This window comes from Anopheles nili, chromosome 2 (assembly GCF_943737925.1).
Source record: "Anopheles nili chromosome 2, idAnoNiliSN_F5_01, whole genome shotgun sequence".
In the NCBI taxonomy this organism is placed as follows: Eukaryota; Metazoa; Arthropoda; class Insecta; order Diptera; family Culicidae; genus Anopheles; species Anopheles nili.
In genome coordinates this window covers 51,764,162-51,779,359 of record NC_071291.1, presented here as the reverse complement: position 1 = coordinate 51,779,359, position 15,198 = coordinate 51,764,162, and the positions used below count along the sequence as shown (strand labels likewise).

At 41.5% G+C, this 15,198-nt stretch overlaps 6 protein-coding genes and 1 non-coding gene across 9 annotated transcripts; 5 read left to right on the top strand and 2 right to left on the bottom strand.

Annotated features, from left to right (window-relative positions):
* Positions 1-44: 44 nt before the first annotated feature.
* LOC128720020 (retinoblastoma-binding protein 5 homolog) lies at positions 45-1,824 on the bottom strand. The gene is made up of 6 exons (XM_053813665.1): positions 1,806-1,824; positions 1,307-1,734; positions 1,061-1,242; positions 881-1,000; positions 289-812; positions 45-225 (listed from the first exon to the last, which is right to left on the bottom strand). Exons 1-6 carry the CDS (start codon positions 1,822-1,824, stop codon positions 68-70), a joined length of 1,431 nt encoding a protein of 476 aa, XP_053669640.1. The 3' UTR covers positions 45-67.
* Positions 1,825-2,125: 301 nt separating this feature from the next.
* Positions 2,126-4,232, bottom strand: LOC128725631 (testis-expressed protein 10 homolog). Its single transcript, XM_053819394.1, has 2 exons — positions 3,451-4,232; positions 2,126-3,386 (listed from the first exon to the last, which is right to left on the bottom strand). The coding sequence occupies exons 1-2, from the start codon at positions 4,230-4,232 to the stop codon at positions 2,126-2,128; spliced, it is 2,043 nt and encodes a 680-aa protein (XP_053675369.1).
* Positions 4,233-4,345: 113 nt separating this feature from the next.
* LOC128720494 (protein PET100 homolog, mitochondrial) lies at positions 4,346-4,872 on the top strand. Of its 2 annotated transcripts, none has more exons than XM_053814168.1 (2): positions 4,346-4,389; positions 4,453-4,872. In XM_053814168.1, exon 2 carries the CDS (start codon positions 4,468-4,470, stop codon positions 4,714-4,716), a length of 249 nt encoding a protein of 82 aa, XP_053670143.1. In that variant the 5' UTR covers positions 4,346-4,389; positions 4,453-4,467; the 3' UTR covers positions 4,717-4,872. The 2 variants fall into 2 exon arrangements, with proteins under 2 accessions (XP_053670143.1, XP_053670142.1); XM_053814167.1 differs by having other exon boundaries at positions 4,349-4,389; positions 4,456-4,872.
* Positions 4,873-4,978: 106 nt separating this feature from the next.
* On the top strand, positions 4,979-6,964 carry LOC128730818 (protein LTV1 homolog). 2 transcript variants are annotated; one of them, XM_053823899.1, is made up of 5 exons: positions 4,979-5,086; positions 5,183-5,296; positions 5,433-6,196; positions 6,272-6,535; positions 6,634-6,964. In XM_053823899.1, exons 1-5 carry the CDS (start codon positions 5,084-5,086, stop codon positions 6,878-6,880), a joined length of 1,392 nt encoding a protein of 463 aa, XP_053679874.1. In that variant the 5' UTR covers positions 4,979-5,083; the 3' UTR covers positions 6,881-6,964. The 2 variants fall into 2 exon arrangements, with proteins under 2 accessions (XP_053679874.1, XP_053679873.1); XM_053823898.1 differs by having other exon boundaries at positions 5,183-5,365.
* A 679-nt stretch (positions 6,965-7,643) lies between these two features.
* On the top strand, positions 7,644-12,027 carry LOC128725620 (uncharacterized). Its single transcript, XM_053819383.1, has 2 exons — positions 7,644-8,166; positions 8,225-12,027. Exons 1-2 carry the CDS (start codon positions 7,644-7,646, stop codon positions 12,025-12,027), a joined length of 4,326 nt encoding a protein of 1,441 aa, XP_053675358.1.
* A 178-nt stretch (positions 12,028-12,205) lies between these two features.
* Positions 12,206-12,277, top strand: Trnaa-cgc (transfer RNA alanine (anticodon CGC)). Its single transcript has one exon. It is a non-coding gene; the product is annotated as a tRNA-Ala (tRNA).
* A 329-nt stretch (positions 12,278-12,606) lies between these two features.
* On the top strand, positions 12,607-14,586 carry LOC128725610 (lipoyl synthase, mitochondrial). Its single transcript, XM_053819371.1, has 6 exons — positions 12,607-12,611; positions 12,898-12,982; positions 13,087-13,434; positions 13,613-13,827; positions 13,889-14,163; positions 14,225-14,586. Exons 1-6 carry the CDS (start codon positions 12,607-12,609, stop codon positions 14,512-14,514), a joined length of 1,218 nt encoding a protein of 405 aa, XP_053675346.1. The 3' UTR covers positions 14,515-14,586.
* The last annotated feature ends 612 nt before the right edge of the window (positions 14,587-15,198 follow it).

Sequence of the window (15,198 nt, the reverse complement as noted above, 5' to 3'; positions counted from 1 at the left end):
GAAAAACGTACGTCATAAAAAAATGCCGCTTTATTCTTCTGCCAATGTATCCAAAAAGAAAGCGAATTTATTTCCGAGGCCGTCCGGCTGCTTTTTTGCTCGTTGTCGATTGCTTGTCTTTGTTCGTCTTGTTCTGCAGCAACGGATGCACGTCATCGATCGGGGCGTTATCCAGCGCTATCTCGTACTGGCTCATTTTGCGCCTCTTCATAGAAGGTTCATTTTCTTTCATCGAATCCTGCCCGCTTCCGGTAAGCCCTGTGCCACCGACGGATGCAGCGAAACCACCACCGAGCGAATCGGCGTTATCCTGCGAACCCCAACCATCCTCCGGGTCTTCGACCTCTGGAGCCATTGGCAGAAACTGAAGCGCATGTTCGTCCTCGTACTCCTCGTCCGAACTGCAAAAGGCTGCGATCGGTTCGGCCGAGACTACGTCAACCTCAACCTCCTCGTCCTGCTTGGATTCCGCGGCCAAGTCGACCGGTTTATCCTCATCGGTAATGTCGAACTCCGATTCGCGTTCCTCGTACTCGACGTTCTCATCCAGTTCCTTGAAATCGGGCGCAAAGGCCGACCAATTTTCTACCTGATTTTGTGCCCAAATCGAAACCAGTCCGGAACTGATGCTAGCGATTATCGGACGCACCGGATGCCAAACGACGTCAAGCAGCAGCTCACCCTTGGTGCCGTGCAGAATTTTCACCAGATTACCGATGGACTTTTCCCACACGTACAACGCGTGCTGGCGGGCGCTACCGGCACATATGTACTCACCGTCACCCGAAAAGCAACACTTTTTCCACGTTGTTCTAATGTACAAAGAGGAAACAAATGGCTTAATTATAACTTATCACAAACGCTGTTAAAAAATACGCACTTGTTCACTAAATCTTGTAGCTTCTGGATCGGTTCCGGTTCGCCATCCTTCCCACACGTGACTACCTCTTTTGAATCGTACACTCGAATGACACGGTCGGAAGTGTTTACTAGAAATGCTCTAAAACGAGGCAGATGCCATTAGTTCGTAGTCCATCGAACATTGAAACAACAGACTTACTCTCCTCGTCGCGCAAACTCTATGCTCTTAACCGCTGTTACGCTGGAGCTACCGAGCACAATCTTAAAACTGGCGACGATTTCTAGCGTGTTTGCATTGAGCACTAATATTTTTCCTTTCGCATTACCGGTGTATATGTGTTCTCCGCGCCGGTCAAATGCAGCGACGATATTTAAATCACCCTACATGAGAAAAACGGTATTACAACTCGAACATTATGCCCTATGGCTACCCCCCAATACTTACATCATTGTCCAGCGGTAGACACTCGTGCTTACCACCGACATCGACCATAATTGCGGCATACCGCATCGGGCAGACCAGAAATTTGTTATCGTTTCGCGGATGGAACTGTACCTTTAAGATTGGCGACGGAAAGCGGTATTTTTGCTCGCAATCACCGCTCAGAACGTCCCAAATGCAGACGTTGTTGTCGGTCGATGCGGAGAGCAGCTTGTGGCCATTGCGCGACCAGCACAGACTGCACACCGGGTGTACGTGGGCGGATATGATTTTCGCGATGCCGCGCGTCAGAAAGTCCCAAATCACAACGCGCCCATCGTTGCAACCCACGGCCAACAGTGTGCCGTACTTGTTGAAAGCACATGTTACTGCCAACGAGATGCAATCTAGCGAGCCATCAAATTCCTCCGGGTAGTTTTGTCCGAACGATTCTGTGGAGGGTGGTTAAAAGAGAACGGTTCGGGAATTTTGCGCAAGTAAAGCGGATAGCGGCCGTACGTACCGAGAAGTTCTAAATTCATCGCTTTATCATGCGGAATTCCGTTTTCTTACACCGAACGGAGATAAAAACACACTGCGAGCGTCTTTTCGATTTGTTGTCAACATAAACATGTAAACAAATGCCCCGCGCTCTTCTTCAGTGTTGCCAAACATGTTGTCTGTTGTTGCTGTTGAAGAATGCACATTGGCAACGAACCCTGCATCAATTCAAACCCTCTTATCAACAATATTTTTTTCTTTTTAAATAAATCAAATTACGGGGTATTACCAACTAATCTAAAATGTTTATTACATATCAAGACAATACATTAGTCGTTTGTATTATAATAACATTTCCAATCTCATTTGCAATGTGCTACGCAGTCTTTCCTTTTGAGCCGGCACTTGCAATCCATTTACTTCACAAGTAAGTAACTCATTTAACAGATTAGGATTACGAATGTAAAACATTAAATTACAAATCAATACGAATCCCTCTCCGGGCGTCTCTTCATTCGTTACTTTAATCGAACCCAAATTCGCTACTATTTGCTTTGCGGTCCCTTCGAGTACCTCCAAAAACGGGGCATTGCCACGCTGACCTAGACAGAGCAGTGCCTTCAACACTTCTAAATCAATTATCGGCTTGCACAATAAATTAGGAAGCATTTTCAACCACAAAGTGAACAATTCCTTACCGTAATTGCGCCAAAGCGAATCATTCCGCACTATTATATCACAAAATAACACCAAAATGCGGTTTCGTATCTCCTGGGGTAGCTTTGCCGTTATGTAGACCTCTAACAGAGTTTGCAAAAGTACGCGAGTTTCCTGATTTACCGACATGCAATCAGTATCCAGCAGCATGTAACGCAGCACTTGCAGCATCAAATTCGTAACTTCTGCACTACGAAATTTCCAGTTCAACACACAACGCTTAATATAATCCACGACTTTCGCGTATTCTCCGGCTTGTTTCTTCCGCCCTCGGGTCTGGTCAGTGAGGCAGCAGTAAAAGTAGCAAATATTGAAATTGTGTCTATAGCAATGATCATCTACTAGTTTATCAGCGACGATTGGAGCATTAGATTTGCCTCGTTTAGACTTTGGCTTGTCCTCAACTGTTTGGTAGTAAGGAAATCCTCTGAGAATATGAGTGCAAAATTTGGCACTGTACTCTTGTCGGAACCACCGTTTCATGTCGTCATTGTTCGTTTCGGTGCAGTACTGTACTATCAAATCCCACTGCTGTATGAATATGGCCATAAGCAATTCCAACGTAGACGCAGCCTCTTGCGAAAGGGCGTGTTCTTGTGTTTCCTCTGATCCTGTAACTGCGGGACGTACTTCAAGCCAGGAGTCAAATAGAATTGGCATCAGCATCTCGACGTACATCTTTAGTTTACGGCCATCGTCAATTCTGTCGCCAAGTGAAAGATCTTTGTTTGTCTCTGCACCTTTACGGAAAAGTACATCTATTGGACATGTTGCGTAAAGATGACGCTTCAAAACTGGAAGAAACATTGGGGCTGACGGGTCGAAGGTGTGATGAATTTGTACGATTGTTGTCCCGGGTTGGTATTTGGGTAAATTGGAAGCGAATCTGAAACATAATATTGTAAGATGATTGTATCTAGACCTACAATGTAAGACCGGCGTATTCTTACGGATTGTCTTCTAATTCGCCTTCGTTAGATTCTTCGGACAGTTCTATTTCTCTATCGTTAACTGCTTTGCTCTCGATGAGAATTTTCAATATACCCGTTAGCCGTGACAATACCTTCACACGCCACCTCGTACTTGTGGATTGTTTTTCCAAGTTGATGGTCAAGGTACGGCCTGGTTTTGACTCCGTCCCCAGCTTCGAAATCATATCCAAAAACTGGGGTAAAATTTTATCCCTGTTCACTACTACGAGTTCCGGTAGGTACTGTAATAGCACATCCATGAGCAACAACGAATCTTCCTGAATGCGGGACTGAATGTGCGTCATTGTACATCTTAAAAAAGATAGCAATACATCGTAGAATGGCACCATAGATGCCTGTCCACAGGCAACTAAAATGCAACCCAGCGTTTTGTAACAATCTCTTCGAACGTCGTGCTCGATATCGATCGACAAACTAGCTACGTCCTTAATAACAGAACTGAGCATCCGCTGCAGCTCGTCGGGCATTTTCGTGATGATTTCTCGAACACCACGCAAACCGTCGATTTTGGAAGATGCATTGTTGAGTCTCAACTTAGCAAGACAATCTTTTAGGCTTAGATTTTTGCTGGACAGAACCGTCGCGTCCGTAAGATTCCGCTGCTTCAATTGATCCGGCACGACTATTTTGCGTACTTTAAAGTTTGTTTTGGTAATGTTGGTTCCCTTTGGGAGTTTAGCACCTTTTAGTTTTACTTTAGACTTTTCTGCCTTTTTAAATTTTCTCGAATTTCCACCCATCTTTGATGTACGTAATGAAACCAGGATCAAAGCCAAATGCACGTGTGTTTCTTGCAATGAGTATGACGTTTCATTGAGCGAGTATTCCGGACTGTCATTCAAACGTAAACAAACGATCCACGAAGAAAGAAGGGTTCTTGTGAAGTTACACATTTATGTAAGTTCTATTAGCATATTTTGCAGTTCTAGATTGAATTTATTACCTTTTTGTTGTTTTTAGTAGAAACTGTATAAAATGGGTGGCTGGGCTTTGGAAATCGGAAAAATGGCGTTGTACATGACGTTCCCAGTGGCAATGTTTCACTGGTTTAATCAGCCGAAATATTTTGAGAAATGGGTCACAGAAACTCGGCGACAGTTATATCCTCCGGAAAATCCACAACATCGTGAAGAAATTCAGAAATGCATTCGCAACGTTAGAGAACGGCATGATCAGGAACTGATGAAGCAACTTGAAGAAATCGAGAAAAAAGAAGTTAATTAGCTGTAGATTATTTGTGCAATTGAATGTATATAACTCAAGTTTCCTAATATAGAATCCTGCGGTAGAGATACAAATTGAAAAATAACATAATTTTCGTAGATTCATAAGCGTAATGAGATTTTCAGCTATTATAGTATAGATTTAGAGAGGTAAACAAAAAACACAAAAATAAATACCTACTGAAAAAGATATAGCAATCGCACTCATTGGAACATGACATATTACGTATGACATTCCCGTACGATCCTTTCTAAACAAACTCCCGCATGCAGATGCACGAGTTTTCTCTTTAATCGCCAATAAAACGCTAGTTTTCTGCGTAAATTTCTTTTACTGCTAATAAAGTTGTTCTGCATCGCAATAAGCAATGGTAAGTTGTATTATCTAGCTGTTGCAAGTCACAACATTGTAAAACTGAGTACTCATTAATGCATTACTTTCCCAATGTTTACAATCCTACTTGCAGGGAAAGAAAAAGTTCATCGATAAAAAATCGGCAGTCACGTTCCGTTTAGTGAACCGTAGCCAGCATGATCCGCTGTACGTAGATGAGACGGCACCGCAACAAGTATTGGTACCAGTGAGACTTCCCCCGAAATATGCAAATTTAATTGGCAATAATGCCCGCCAGTCAGCTTCCGGACATAAAGTGAGTGTAGAATACCGCCTGCATGTGGGTGTACAAAATCGTGTTTACATCAACATGTCTTTTGCAGGTCGACATTGCTAAGCGTAAAAAAGAGCAAGCTAAGTTTGGTATATTCTTCGACGATGATTACGACTATTTGCAACATCTTCGAGAACCAGGACGTAACGAAGTGGTATGGGAACCCGTCTCCTCAAAGTCGGCCAAAGATGCCAACTCTTCCGCACCGCAAGATGATTCCGTTCGCATCAAATTACCCAGCTCGGCATTTGCGTCGGAATTCGAAGAAAAAGAAGGAATCATGAAGAAAGCTTTGAATTCGACGCCTGGTCCGAGGCCAGATTGGGATCCCGATGTGGTGGCGGCTCTTGATGAAGATTTCGATTTCGATAATCCTGATAACGAGCTGGAGGATAATTTTATGGAGCTAGCTATGCACAAAAATGCTAACGAAGATGAAGAGTATTTTGATGAGGAGGACGAGGAGGATATAGATTCCGATAATATGGAAGGTGGCTATTCAGATGAAGAACGCGACGGCCTAGGCCCGCTAGACGATGCCTTTGGAAGAGAAGAAACGAAATCTCGTTTTACGGAATACTCTATGTCAAGCAGTGTGATTCGTCGTAACGAGCAACTTACCTTGCTGGACGATCGTTTTGAGAAATTCTACGAGCAGTATGATGATCCGGAAGTAGGTGCATTAGAATGTGAGGAAATTGAAGGACACGTGGAACCTAATGACGATGTTTTGCTGAGATGTGCGGAAGAATTCAAGAAAAATCGCGATGGAAAATTTGATGCTGAATTTGAAAAGCAATGGATTAAAGAGCGGTAAGTGGGAAAACTTTTTTCTTCACAGACAATGATGATGATTGTGGTAACCAATCTTTTAATATATTTAAATAGACTTCTACAACTTCAAGAAGAACCATCTTTTGACGAAAGCATGGTAAAGATGGAAATTGAGGATAACGCACAGAAGAAATGGGACTGTGAAAGTATCCTCTCGACATACAGTAACATCTACAACCATCCAAAGCTGATTCAAGAACCGAAGCGAAACCCTAAAATTCGAATCAATCCTAAAACGGGATTGCCCGAAAATGTGCTCGGTGCTGAAGGAGGAAAATTAACTATGAAATCAATTGCCAAGTTTGAGCAAGGAGAAAGGTGATTTGCAATTTTCCGTTTTTTATTAAAGGAAACGTTAGTTCCTTTCCTTCCCTTATATTCATTCTACATTATTGTTTCCTTTGTTCTTCTTTCAGTGAGCAAAAGACAGGTCCGAAGTCGCTCTGTGATGGCAGTGTCATTTCTACCCTCAGTGTACTTTCCATTCGACCCACGGATGAATCTTCGGAAGAAAAACGAGAACGCAAAAAATTATTGAAAGAATACCGTGCAGAGCGCAGGATAGAACGCAAAGCAAACACTCAAGCCTTCAAGCATGAAAAGCAACTGCAGGAGAAGAACAAGATCAACAATCAGATAAATGCGGGTCAAAAGATCGTCTAAATGTCGATCTGTTTCTTATTTGTCTAGTTGTCGTCTCGTATGTATGTCCCATTTTATTCGTGCTTTGCATAATAATAAAGTGAACAATATGTAAAAATGTAAATATGTTTGAAACAGTTTTGTATCTCGTTATTCACACCGTTGCTATATTATGTTTCCATATTTATATAATCTTTATTTTGGCCTTGTTTCTGAAAGCACCCATAGTGATCGTTTCGCATAAACATATCAGCAATGATTCATCAGGGATTTTCCAAAGCAAAAAGAGATTACTGCTCTTGCAGCTCAATCATTTTGCTTAATCGTTGGCTCCTCGTGGAGAGCAGAACGGACTAGTGTGAGTATTACAAAAAGAATAATACCGTATGTGAGCTTTGGACTATATTTTAAAAATATTTAGATCAATACTTTGTGCTATATTTGCAGATTTAATTTTACAAATAGCGTTTTGTAATTTAAACATCGTTCAGTGGAACTGGTCTACAATACACACATAGAAAAAAAATACTACGGGCATAATCAATTGGTCAATAATAAAGCTGATGATAAAAATGATAACAATCAGCTCTCAATAAGATAAACACGCTTTATTGCATCGAGAGGTGACGAACCAGAACTCATACTCAAACAGAACAACAGTTACAACTTCAAAACTTTTGCGAGGTACTTAACATGCCATTCGGTATTGAGCTACAGCCAGTTACAGACACCCCAACAGGTTAATAATATCAAAGAAAAAGATAAAGTTACAGAACGCAGAGTGATGCAGAATATTATTATAAGTGGAAAAGTTAAACAACTGAAAGAGTTATTATACTCGCAGACGTGTGATAATGCAAAGAATGCGTTAGATAATCATACCCGCTTGCAATTATCTCAAGCATATGCAGAGCTGAAACACCGTAATATTTTATTATCAGACGAAATCGTGAACTTCATCGAATACGAATTCGTTAAAGGCAGTTATCTCAATGGAATATTGAATCATTATCAGGACAATGGAAGTGATTCATCAACCAAGCGAGCCGGCTTAGAGGACCGTGTAGCCCATTTGGTAGAATGTGTTGAACATGTCCTACATAATTATAGACCTGGATCGTTTATGGACATTGACGAGATGCTAATACTTCGATTGCGTCAAATCTACAGCCATGTTTTCTTCCTAAAAACGCATTTAAGAAAGTTGCCTTTATTGCAATTACAATTTTGCATTGCAGTTTTTTTAAAACTAGTCACAGAACATTCAACGAACGGGTTCGACATTTACACATTTGCCATCGATAAAGGTATTTGTGAAAAATGTAAAAATATTCAAAATCACTTTTCAATTTTTTTTTATTTCAGATCGCTTAGTTCGCTTTTTAAAGGTAATTAAAGATGAGCTTATATTTGAAACTAAGCCAGTAATTTCATTAGAATGTTACATACACTGCATTAAGCATCGAGTAGATTCTACTGGTGATAAGCAAAATAGTCGTATTCCCAAAAGTGTTCGTGCGTACATTGGATCGGATTTACATAAAATGAGTAGCAACGTGCTGGATTGTTTGAAATCGAACGAACCGTTTGTCACAATGCCAAAAGCAGTGCAGCAAACCTTGAAGACACATTACGATAAAACTATCGATTGGCATGTTCGAAGGCGCTCGAAAAGGATATTCAAGGAACTGAACGAAACATACTTCATCATGAAGCAGCACTACTCCATCGGGAAAGTGCTGACGTACATCGATGGTGTCACCGAGGGTCCTTGCAGTGATCCTCCTCACAAGCATCCTCCCATTCCATCTCCAACAAGAATCCGTGCCATAAAACGCACTCTACAAGTCATCGGAGAAATGATCAAAAGCACCCGTGAATCACCGAACATAACTGCGAAATTAAACCGCATACTACAGCTGATCACATCAGAAGCGCTAACGGAGCGAACAAAGGATTTGAGGCAATTTTTCAGCCACGGTTATTCTCTGGCAAAGTGGGAATTGGAAGAAGAAAATCGCGAACAACTCATTACAGTTTTCCAAAAAATTGAAACGAACCTTCGGGAAGCGCGCCGTTGGTTCGTTTACGCACAGACGCAACAAAATATGCTATTGTACAGGCGCTACCTGGCTTATTTGAAAGGATTCAAATCGATCGAAGCACTTCGAAGCTACATTACTTTCATTGGGACAGAATTTAAAGCTTCTTTGATTGCAACGTTCGTACCCGAACAACTGACGGAGGCTAAGCTGTTGATTCAGTACATGATAAGTACTTCGAAATCAGATGTTGCTTTAGATTCAAACGCTCGAGATGACCTGGAGTATATCATCAAGGAGTTAAAGCTCCGCATAGATACCATTACTGCTGAGAATAAGTCTCTGGGACGAACGGTGGATGAGTTTTTTTTTCTTGAAACTTACATCCGGCAACCATCAGCCACGCTAGCAAGGGTTCAGGAAATCGTCGATTGGATCCTTTTCCGAACGAACCTCTCCAGTCGCCATAAACTTGTGAAGAAAACAGATTTAGTGTACGCCCGGGAGTTGCTAACACGCCTGCAAATAGCTGAAACAGACGAAGAACGTCGTTATTTATGGGGAAGTATTTGGGAGCGGTTAGCAAAGGAGCAATTCGTAGGACTCGATACCTTGATATGTCGAACAGAGCAACGCACTGATGTGGCACTGGAAGCAACGATTAATATTATGCAAGCACTCCATCTACCCCTGGATGATGATGAGTATGTACAGTTTGTAAATCGTCGGTTAGCAAAAAGCTATTATCCGAATGTTTACGTACTAGATAACAAATACCGCGTATTAAAGGAGATCGTGAAAGATCGTCGTGCACATGCAAATGTACGAGATGTACTGGAAAAATTAAAAACTCTGCGGAAAGCGGATGAAATCGAGCTGCAAAGAATGTTTGATAGTCTGGTAGATAACATGGAAGAAATATTGAATCGATCCGATCAGCACACTGGCAAACTAGACTCTCTCACGGATCAACTAGCGCTGGAGTACGACCTACTTGAAGCAACAGAAATCCTTTGCAACTTGGCTCTTTTCCGCGATAACATGGCAGATCTAGAGACAATTCACCCGATTGTGTCTGGACGAAATTTGAGGAATTATCTCGCTCATGATTTCCTAGCCTACGAAACACTCACTACCTTTTCTAGAGCTGTAGTCTTAAATGCACGTTTTCTAGTCGAGAATCGTTTAAAGTTGTATAACACTTCGGTGGGAAAAGTAGGTCCGCTTAAGGATCACTCAAATAACTTTGGAGAACGGAATAATTTCCGGAACGTAATGGAATGCCAGACCAGATGGACTATGGAACAAGTCGAATTCTTTGATCACATCAAACATTTTCGTACGCCCATTTTGGAGAACCAATTATCAGCAATTATGGAACAAAACGTAGATGTAAGTGTTAGTTTATCAAGGCGGACCTTTCTTGATCAAGACGTATTATCGATTGCTTTGAATGGAAATCCTGCTGCATTCATAGCACAGTTAGTCCATTATGAAGAAAATAATTCAAACTTATTTTATCTTCTCACAAAATACTCTCAAAGCAAAAAGCTTATTGAAGAAATTAGAACATTAATTGAAACGCCACATGCCTTTTGCTTTCGGCTTGCGATACGATATGGGTTGCAGGATGTGCTATGTTCGATGTTCCTGGGATGCACTGACGAAATATTAAAAAAGATAATCACCACCGAGATTTCATCAGTTTTCAACCGGCATTCAACAGAATTTGTTCGACAACTTGTGAATCACTTTCCCCAGGATTGGTTTCTTAATTTGAAAGATCATCTCGGCAACACAATCTTGCACTGGGCAGTGTTACACGGCGACTCAGAGCTGTTGGTGTTCATACTGGAACGCTACAGGATTCTGCTGAAAGTGAAAAATATATTTGGCGACCTGCCACTATTGATCGCTGTACGGTACCATGAGGATGCGATTGTGAAAATACTTTTAGACAATGGAGCCGATCCCTGGATTGAGGAGAAAGTAATTCATACAATAACTATGCGTGGAAGAAAGGTGCTTTTGGAATGCTTGCGTGAAACGAGAGGGAGCACTACAGCGACACAATTTCAAACATTCAACAATCAACCGTTACGAACAACCATCGAAGATAATAATATCGAACTATTCATCTGGCTTCACACAACCTTCAAATATAACCTTAAGCATGGAGAGCTACTTTATTTGGCTGCTCGCCTCGACAGAATCAACTTTATCAAATACATTCTAACCGTCTCGAGGGACGATCAAGGCGAAACAATTGACATAGACTCTGTGAGTAAAGATGTTTACTTTACGCCGCTTATGATCGCTTGCGCTGCAGGAAATTACGGAGCTGCGCAGCTTTTACTGCAACATGGAGCGAATGGCTTATTTGTAAATGAAAATAATTACAGCCCATGGCATTGTGCCGTTCACAGCGGAAAGAGGAATATCCTGTCACTTCTGCAGTCGATCTCAGAGCTTAACGTAAATTTGGTGACTAGAGATAAACGTTCCGCATTAACCATTGCGATTGAAAACAATCAAACAACCACTCAAATCGAATTATTGCTATCATTTGGTGTTTTAGTTGGAACTGAACATGTAATGAATGCGTGCAAGCTTGGAAGAATTGACGTTCTACAGTTATTTTTTGATCGACATCCAGGTTTGATTTCGGCAAGAGACTACTTAGATCGCAGTACTCTCATGGTTGCGATCGCGTCCAAGGAAGAAGCAGTGACACAGTACTTACTAGATCGAGGAGCCGATCGCGCCGATGTTAATGTACTCGGAATGAATTGTCTACACATTGCTGCGCTAAACAACTTGATCAATATCTGTAACGTACTGCTAGAGGCGAATGTGTGCCTTGAAACGAAGGATAGCTTTGGGCGAACTCCGCTAGTGGTTGCTCTGGAAAATGAGCATATTGCGATTGTTGAGCAGCTGTTACGATACGGTGCTGACGTTAAATGTGCTTATGATTATCGTTTCAAGCTCCATGGTAACGCATCTCTCTTGCATAAGTTTACTATCGAAAAGCGACCAAGAATGGTTGATTTTTTAGTGAAAAGACTCCAGTTTCCAATAGATATTGTTGATGATGATGGAAAAACCGCATGTATGTATGAATAAGAAAACAAATCAAATAAGAAACAAATAATAAAACTTAAGTTTTTTTCATAAAACGCATTGATTTTATTAGTAGTTTTTGGACGAAAAACCGATCCCAAAGTTAAGAGGCTAAGTCACTGTAGTTGATCCAAATTCTCCTTGCCCACCCTCTCGGTATTAGTCACCCCTTGATCCACACGGGGATGTAGCTCAGTGGTAGAGCGCTCGCTTCGCATGTGAGAAGTCCTGGGTTCAATCCCCGGCATCTCCAAATTTTCTTTTATTTTTTTTCTTTAATAAGAAATGTATCATTTCTATTTCTTTATTTTCAATTCAATTGTATTTTATCATTTGTAAACTAAGTTAGAGCTAGATCTGATTCAAATATAGTGGTCAAAGATTTTTTTTACAATTACTTCGTACAATTTAAGCGTATTGCAATAATTATTGCAGTAATTATTTGCGTAAAATAATTACTTTTTTGCATATCTTTTGTTTGATTAGCTTCATTTTAAACAGCTTTTCGTGATATGTGCGAATCAAATTTTCTATCAAATAAAAAGAATGTATACGCAAGCAAATAACGAACGCATAGGAAAAATGAAGTAACGAGAATATCGCTATAAACGGAAGGCACAATATGTCAACCTGCAGTTGTTTACTAAACTTTTGCACTCCGTAATTTACGTGAATTCAAGGCCTGAATTATAATACCAAAATACCATTCTGTGATAAGTTCGTTCGGAAATTGAGTGACATAATAGCGTTGTAATCAGAACATTTTACCAGTTCTTACTATCAGCATCCGAAGTAGTGAGAGAAGGTTGAAAGCTTGATCCACCAAGCGCAGCTCATTGCAATCACAATATTAAGATTTAACGGCGGTACCAGGACGTTTTTCCATCTTCGCACCATGGCTAGTAATGTGCCATTGTTGCGAAATTCGTTTCAAAAGGGCAAATACATTCAGTTGAAAGTGAGTGTTTTGATAGATAATTTATAACCTGTTTTCTATGAGTATCGTATGTGTTTGAAAAGCATAAGTGATTATGAAACACTTTTCTATATATGGATCTTCAGATTCCGGTACAATGTAAACATACAGCAGCTAGTGCCAATCAGCTGGAGAAAATTCGAGAGCGATTGGAAAGTGGACCGAACTTTCAGGACTTCGTACAGCATCCGGACTACAACAAAGATGACTGGTCGGCTTACGAGGGGAAGTTAAGACGCGAGAAGGGCGAAAATGACCGGCTGCGTTTACCACCGTGGCTTAAAACGAAAATACCAATGGGGAAAAACTTCACACGCATCAAGGAACAGCTTAGGGAATTGAAGCTGGCGACGGTATGCGAGGAAGCCAAGTGCCCAAATATAGGCGAATGCTGGGGCGGAGGAGAGCATGGAACACAAACGGCTACCATAATGGTGAGAAAAGACACAGCGTGTGAGTTTGTGAATTGTTTTTGTTTTCTTACTGATAAGCTTGCCTCATGTCGACCTACTATCAATGGTAGTAAAGCTACGAAAGTGAATCTAGTTTTTGTTTGCTGTTGGTATGGTATGGCAACAGTCTTAACTTTTTTTTTACTTTCACATGCATTAGTTAATGGGAGACACCTGCACACGAGGATGTCGTTTTTGCAGCGTCAAAACGGCCCGTGCTCCGCCCCCACTGGACCCAGCTGAACCGGTCAACACTGCCACTGCAGTTGCATCCTGGGGTTTGGACTACATTGTCCTTACGTCGGTCGATCGCGATGACTTACCGGATGGAGGATCAAAGCACATCGCTGCGACAATTACAGAAATAAAAAAGCAGTAAGTGTTGTTATTTGTTTAGATTTTCGTGGTCTCTTATTTTCACTTGTTACGTTCTCAGAAATCCTCGTATCTTCGTGGAATGTCTTGCTCCGGACTTTCGGGGCGATCTTGAGTGCATCGGGACGGTAGCAATGTCCGGGCTCGACGTTTATGCGCACAACATCGAAACGGTGGAGGCGCTTACACCATTCGTTCGTGATCGTCGTGCACGATATCGGCAAAGCTTGGAGTGCTTAGCCAGCGTGAAACGATTCAATCCGAATCTCATGACCAAATCCTCTATAATGCTCGGATTGGGCGAAACGGACGAACAGGTGGAGCAAACTTTGAAAGGTATGAACAAAATAACTATTTGTTACCCAACAAAGCGATAACTTGTTTGCTTTTACTGCAGATCTTCGATCGGTCGGAGTGGATTGTCTGACTCTCGGTCAATATATGCAGCCCACCAAAAAGCACCTGAAGGTGATCGAGTACGTAACGCCAGAAAAGTTCAAACACTGGGAGAATCGAGGCAACGAACTTGGATTCTTGTACACAGCTAGCGGACCACTGGTACGCAGCTCGTACAAGGCGGGAGAATTTTTCATCACTAGCATTCTTCGCAATCGAGCAACGGCGGAAGCAGCTAGATCGGCGGAAAAGGAAAGTTCCGGAATAGTGGAGGAACTTAAACATCCGTAGATGGCTGAAAGGGATGCAAATATGTTTGATATTGTTACAAATTGTGGAATAAATGTTATTATTATATTGTTCAAACTATTAGGTCGATTTAAACGGTGGACCAAATGACACCCCCATCCGTACCAGCGAAATGTATTCCACCTGGAATGTTTTCATTTCCTTGCACTACCTCAATAGTTCACCTATCTGCTATTAAAACTCCATCGTTTGCCGGAATGCTGGATCCTTTGCGCATGTCCGTCCATGTATGCTTCGTTGTAATATATGTGTGGGTTGAAAAGTTAGGCCAAAAAATCGAACAAGTTGCCATTCACCGCAGACCGTGCGTTGGGTCAAAACCTATCCTACGATACAGGTGGAAGGACCAACCGAAACTCCTTCCATCTTCCGATAGGTACTTTGATCGTAGCCCTAGAAATCTTGCCTCTAAACGTTATTTATGTTCCAAAGTGTGACAAAACGAGAAGGAAAAAAGAACAAACCTTTTTTTATCGATCTCGCTACGTTAGTTGTTTGTTTTATCGGCCAACGCGCATTTCCATCCCTCAACAAGTGATAAACACTGCGAAAACGTCGTTCGCGACTGTAAGGAAAAGTAGTTTTTAACAAATGTGTTGTATTTGGTGCTGTATACTTATTTTGCTTACCTGTATCGATTGCCAAAAAAGCTATTGCAATTTGGTC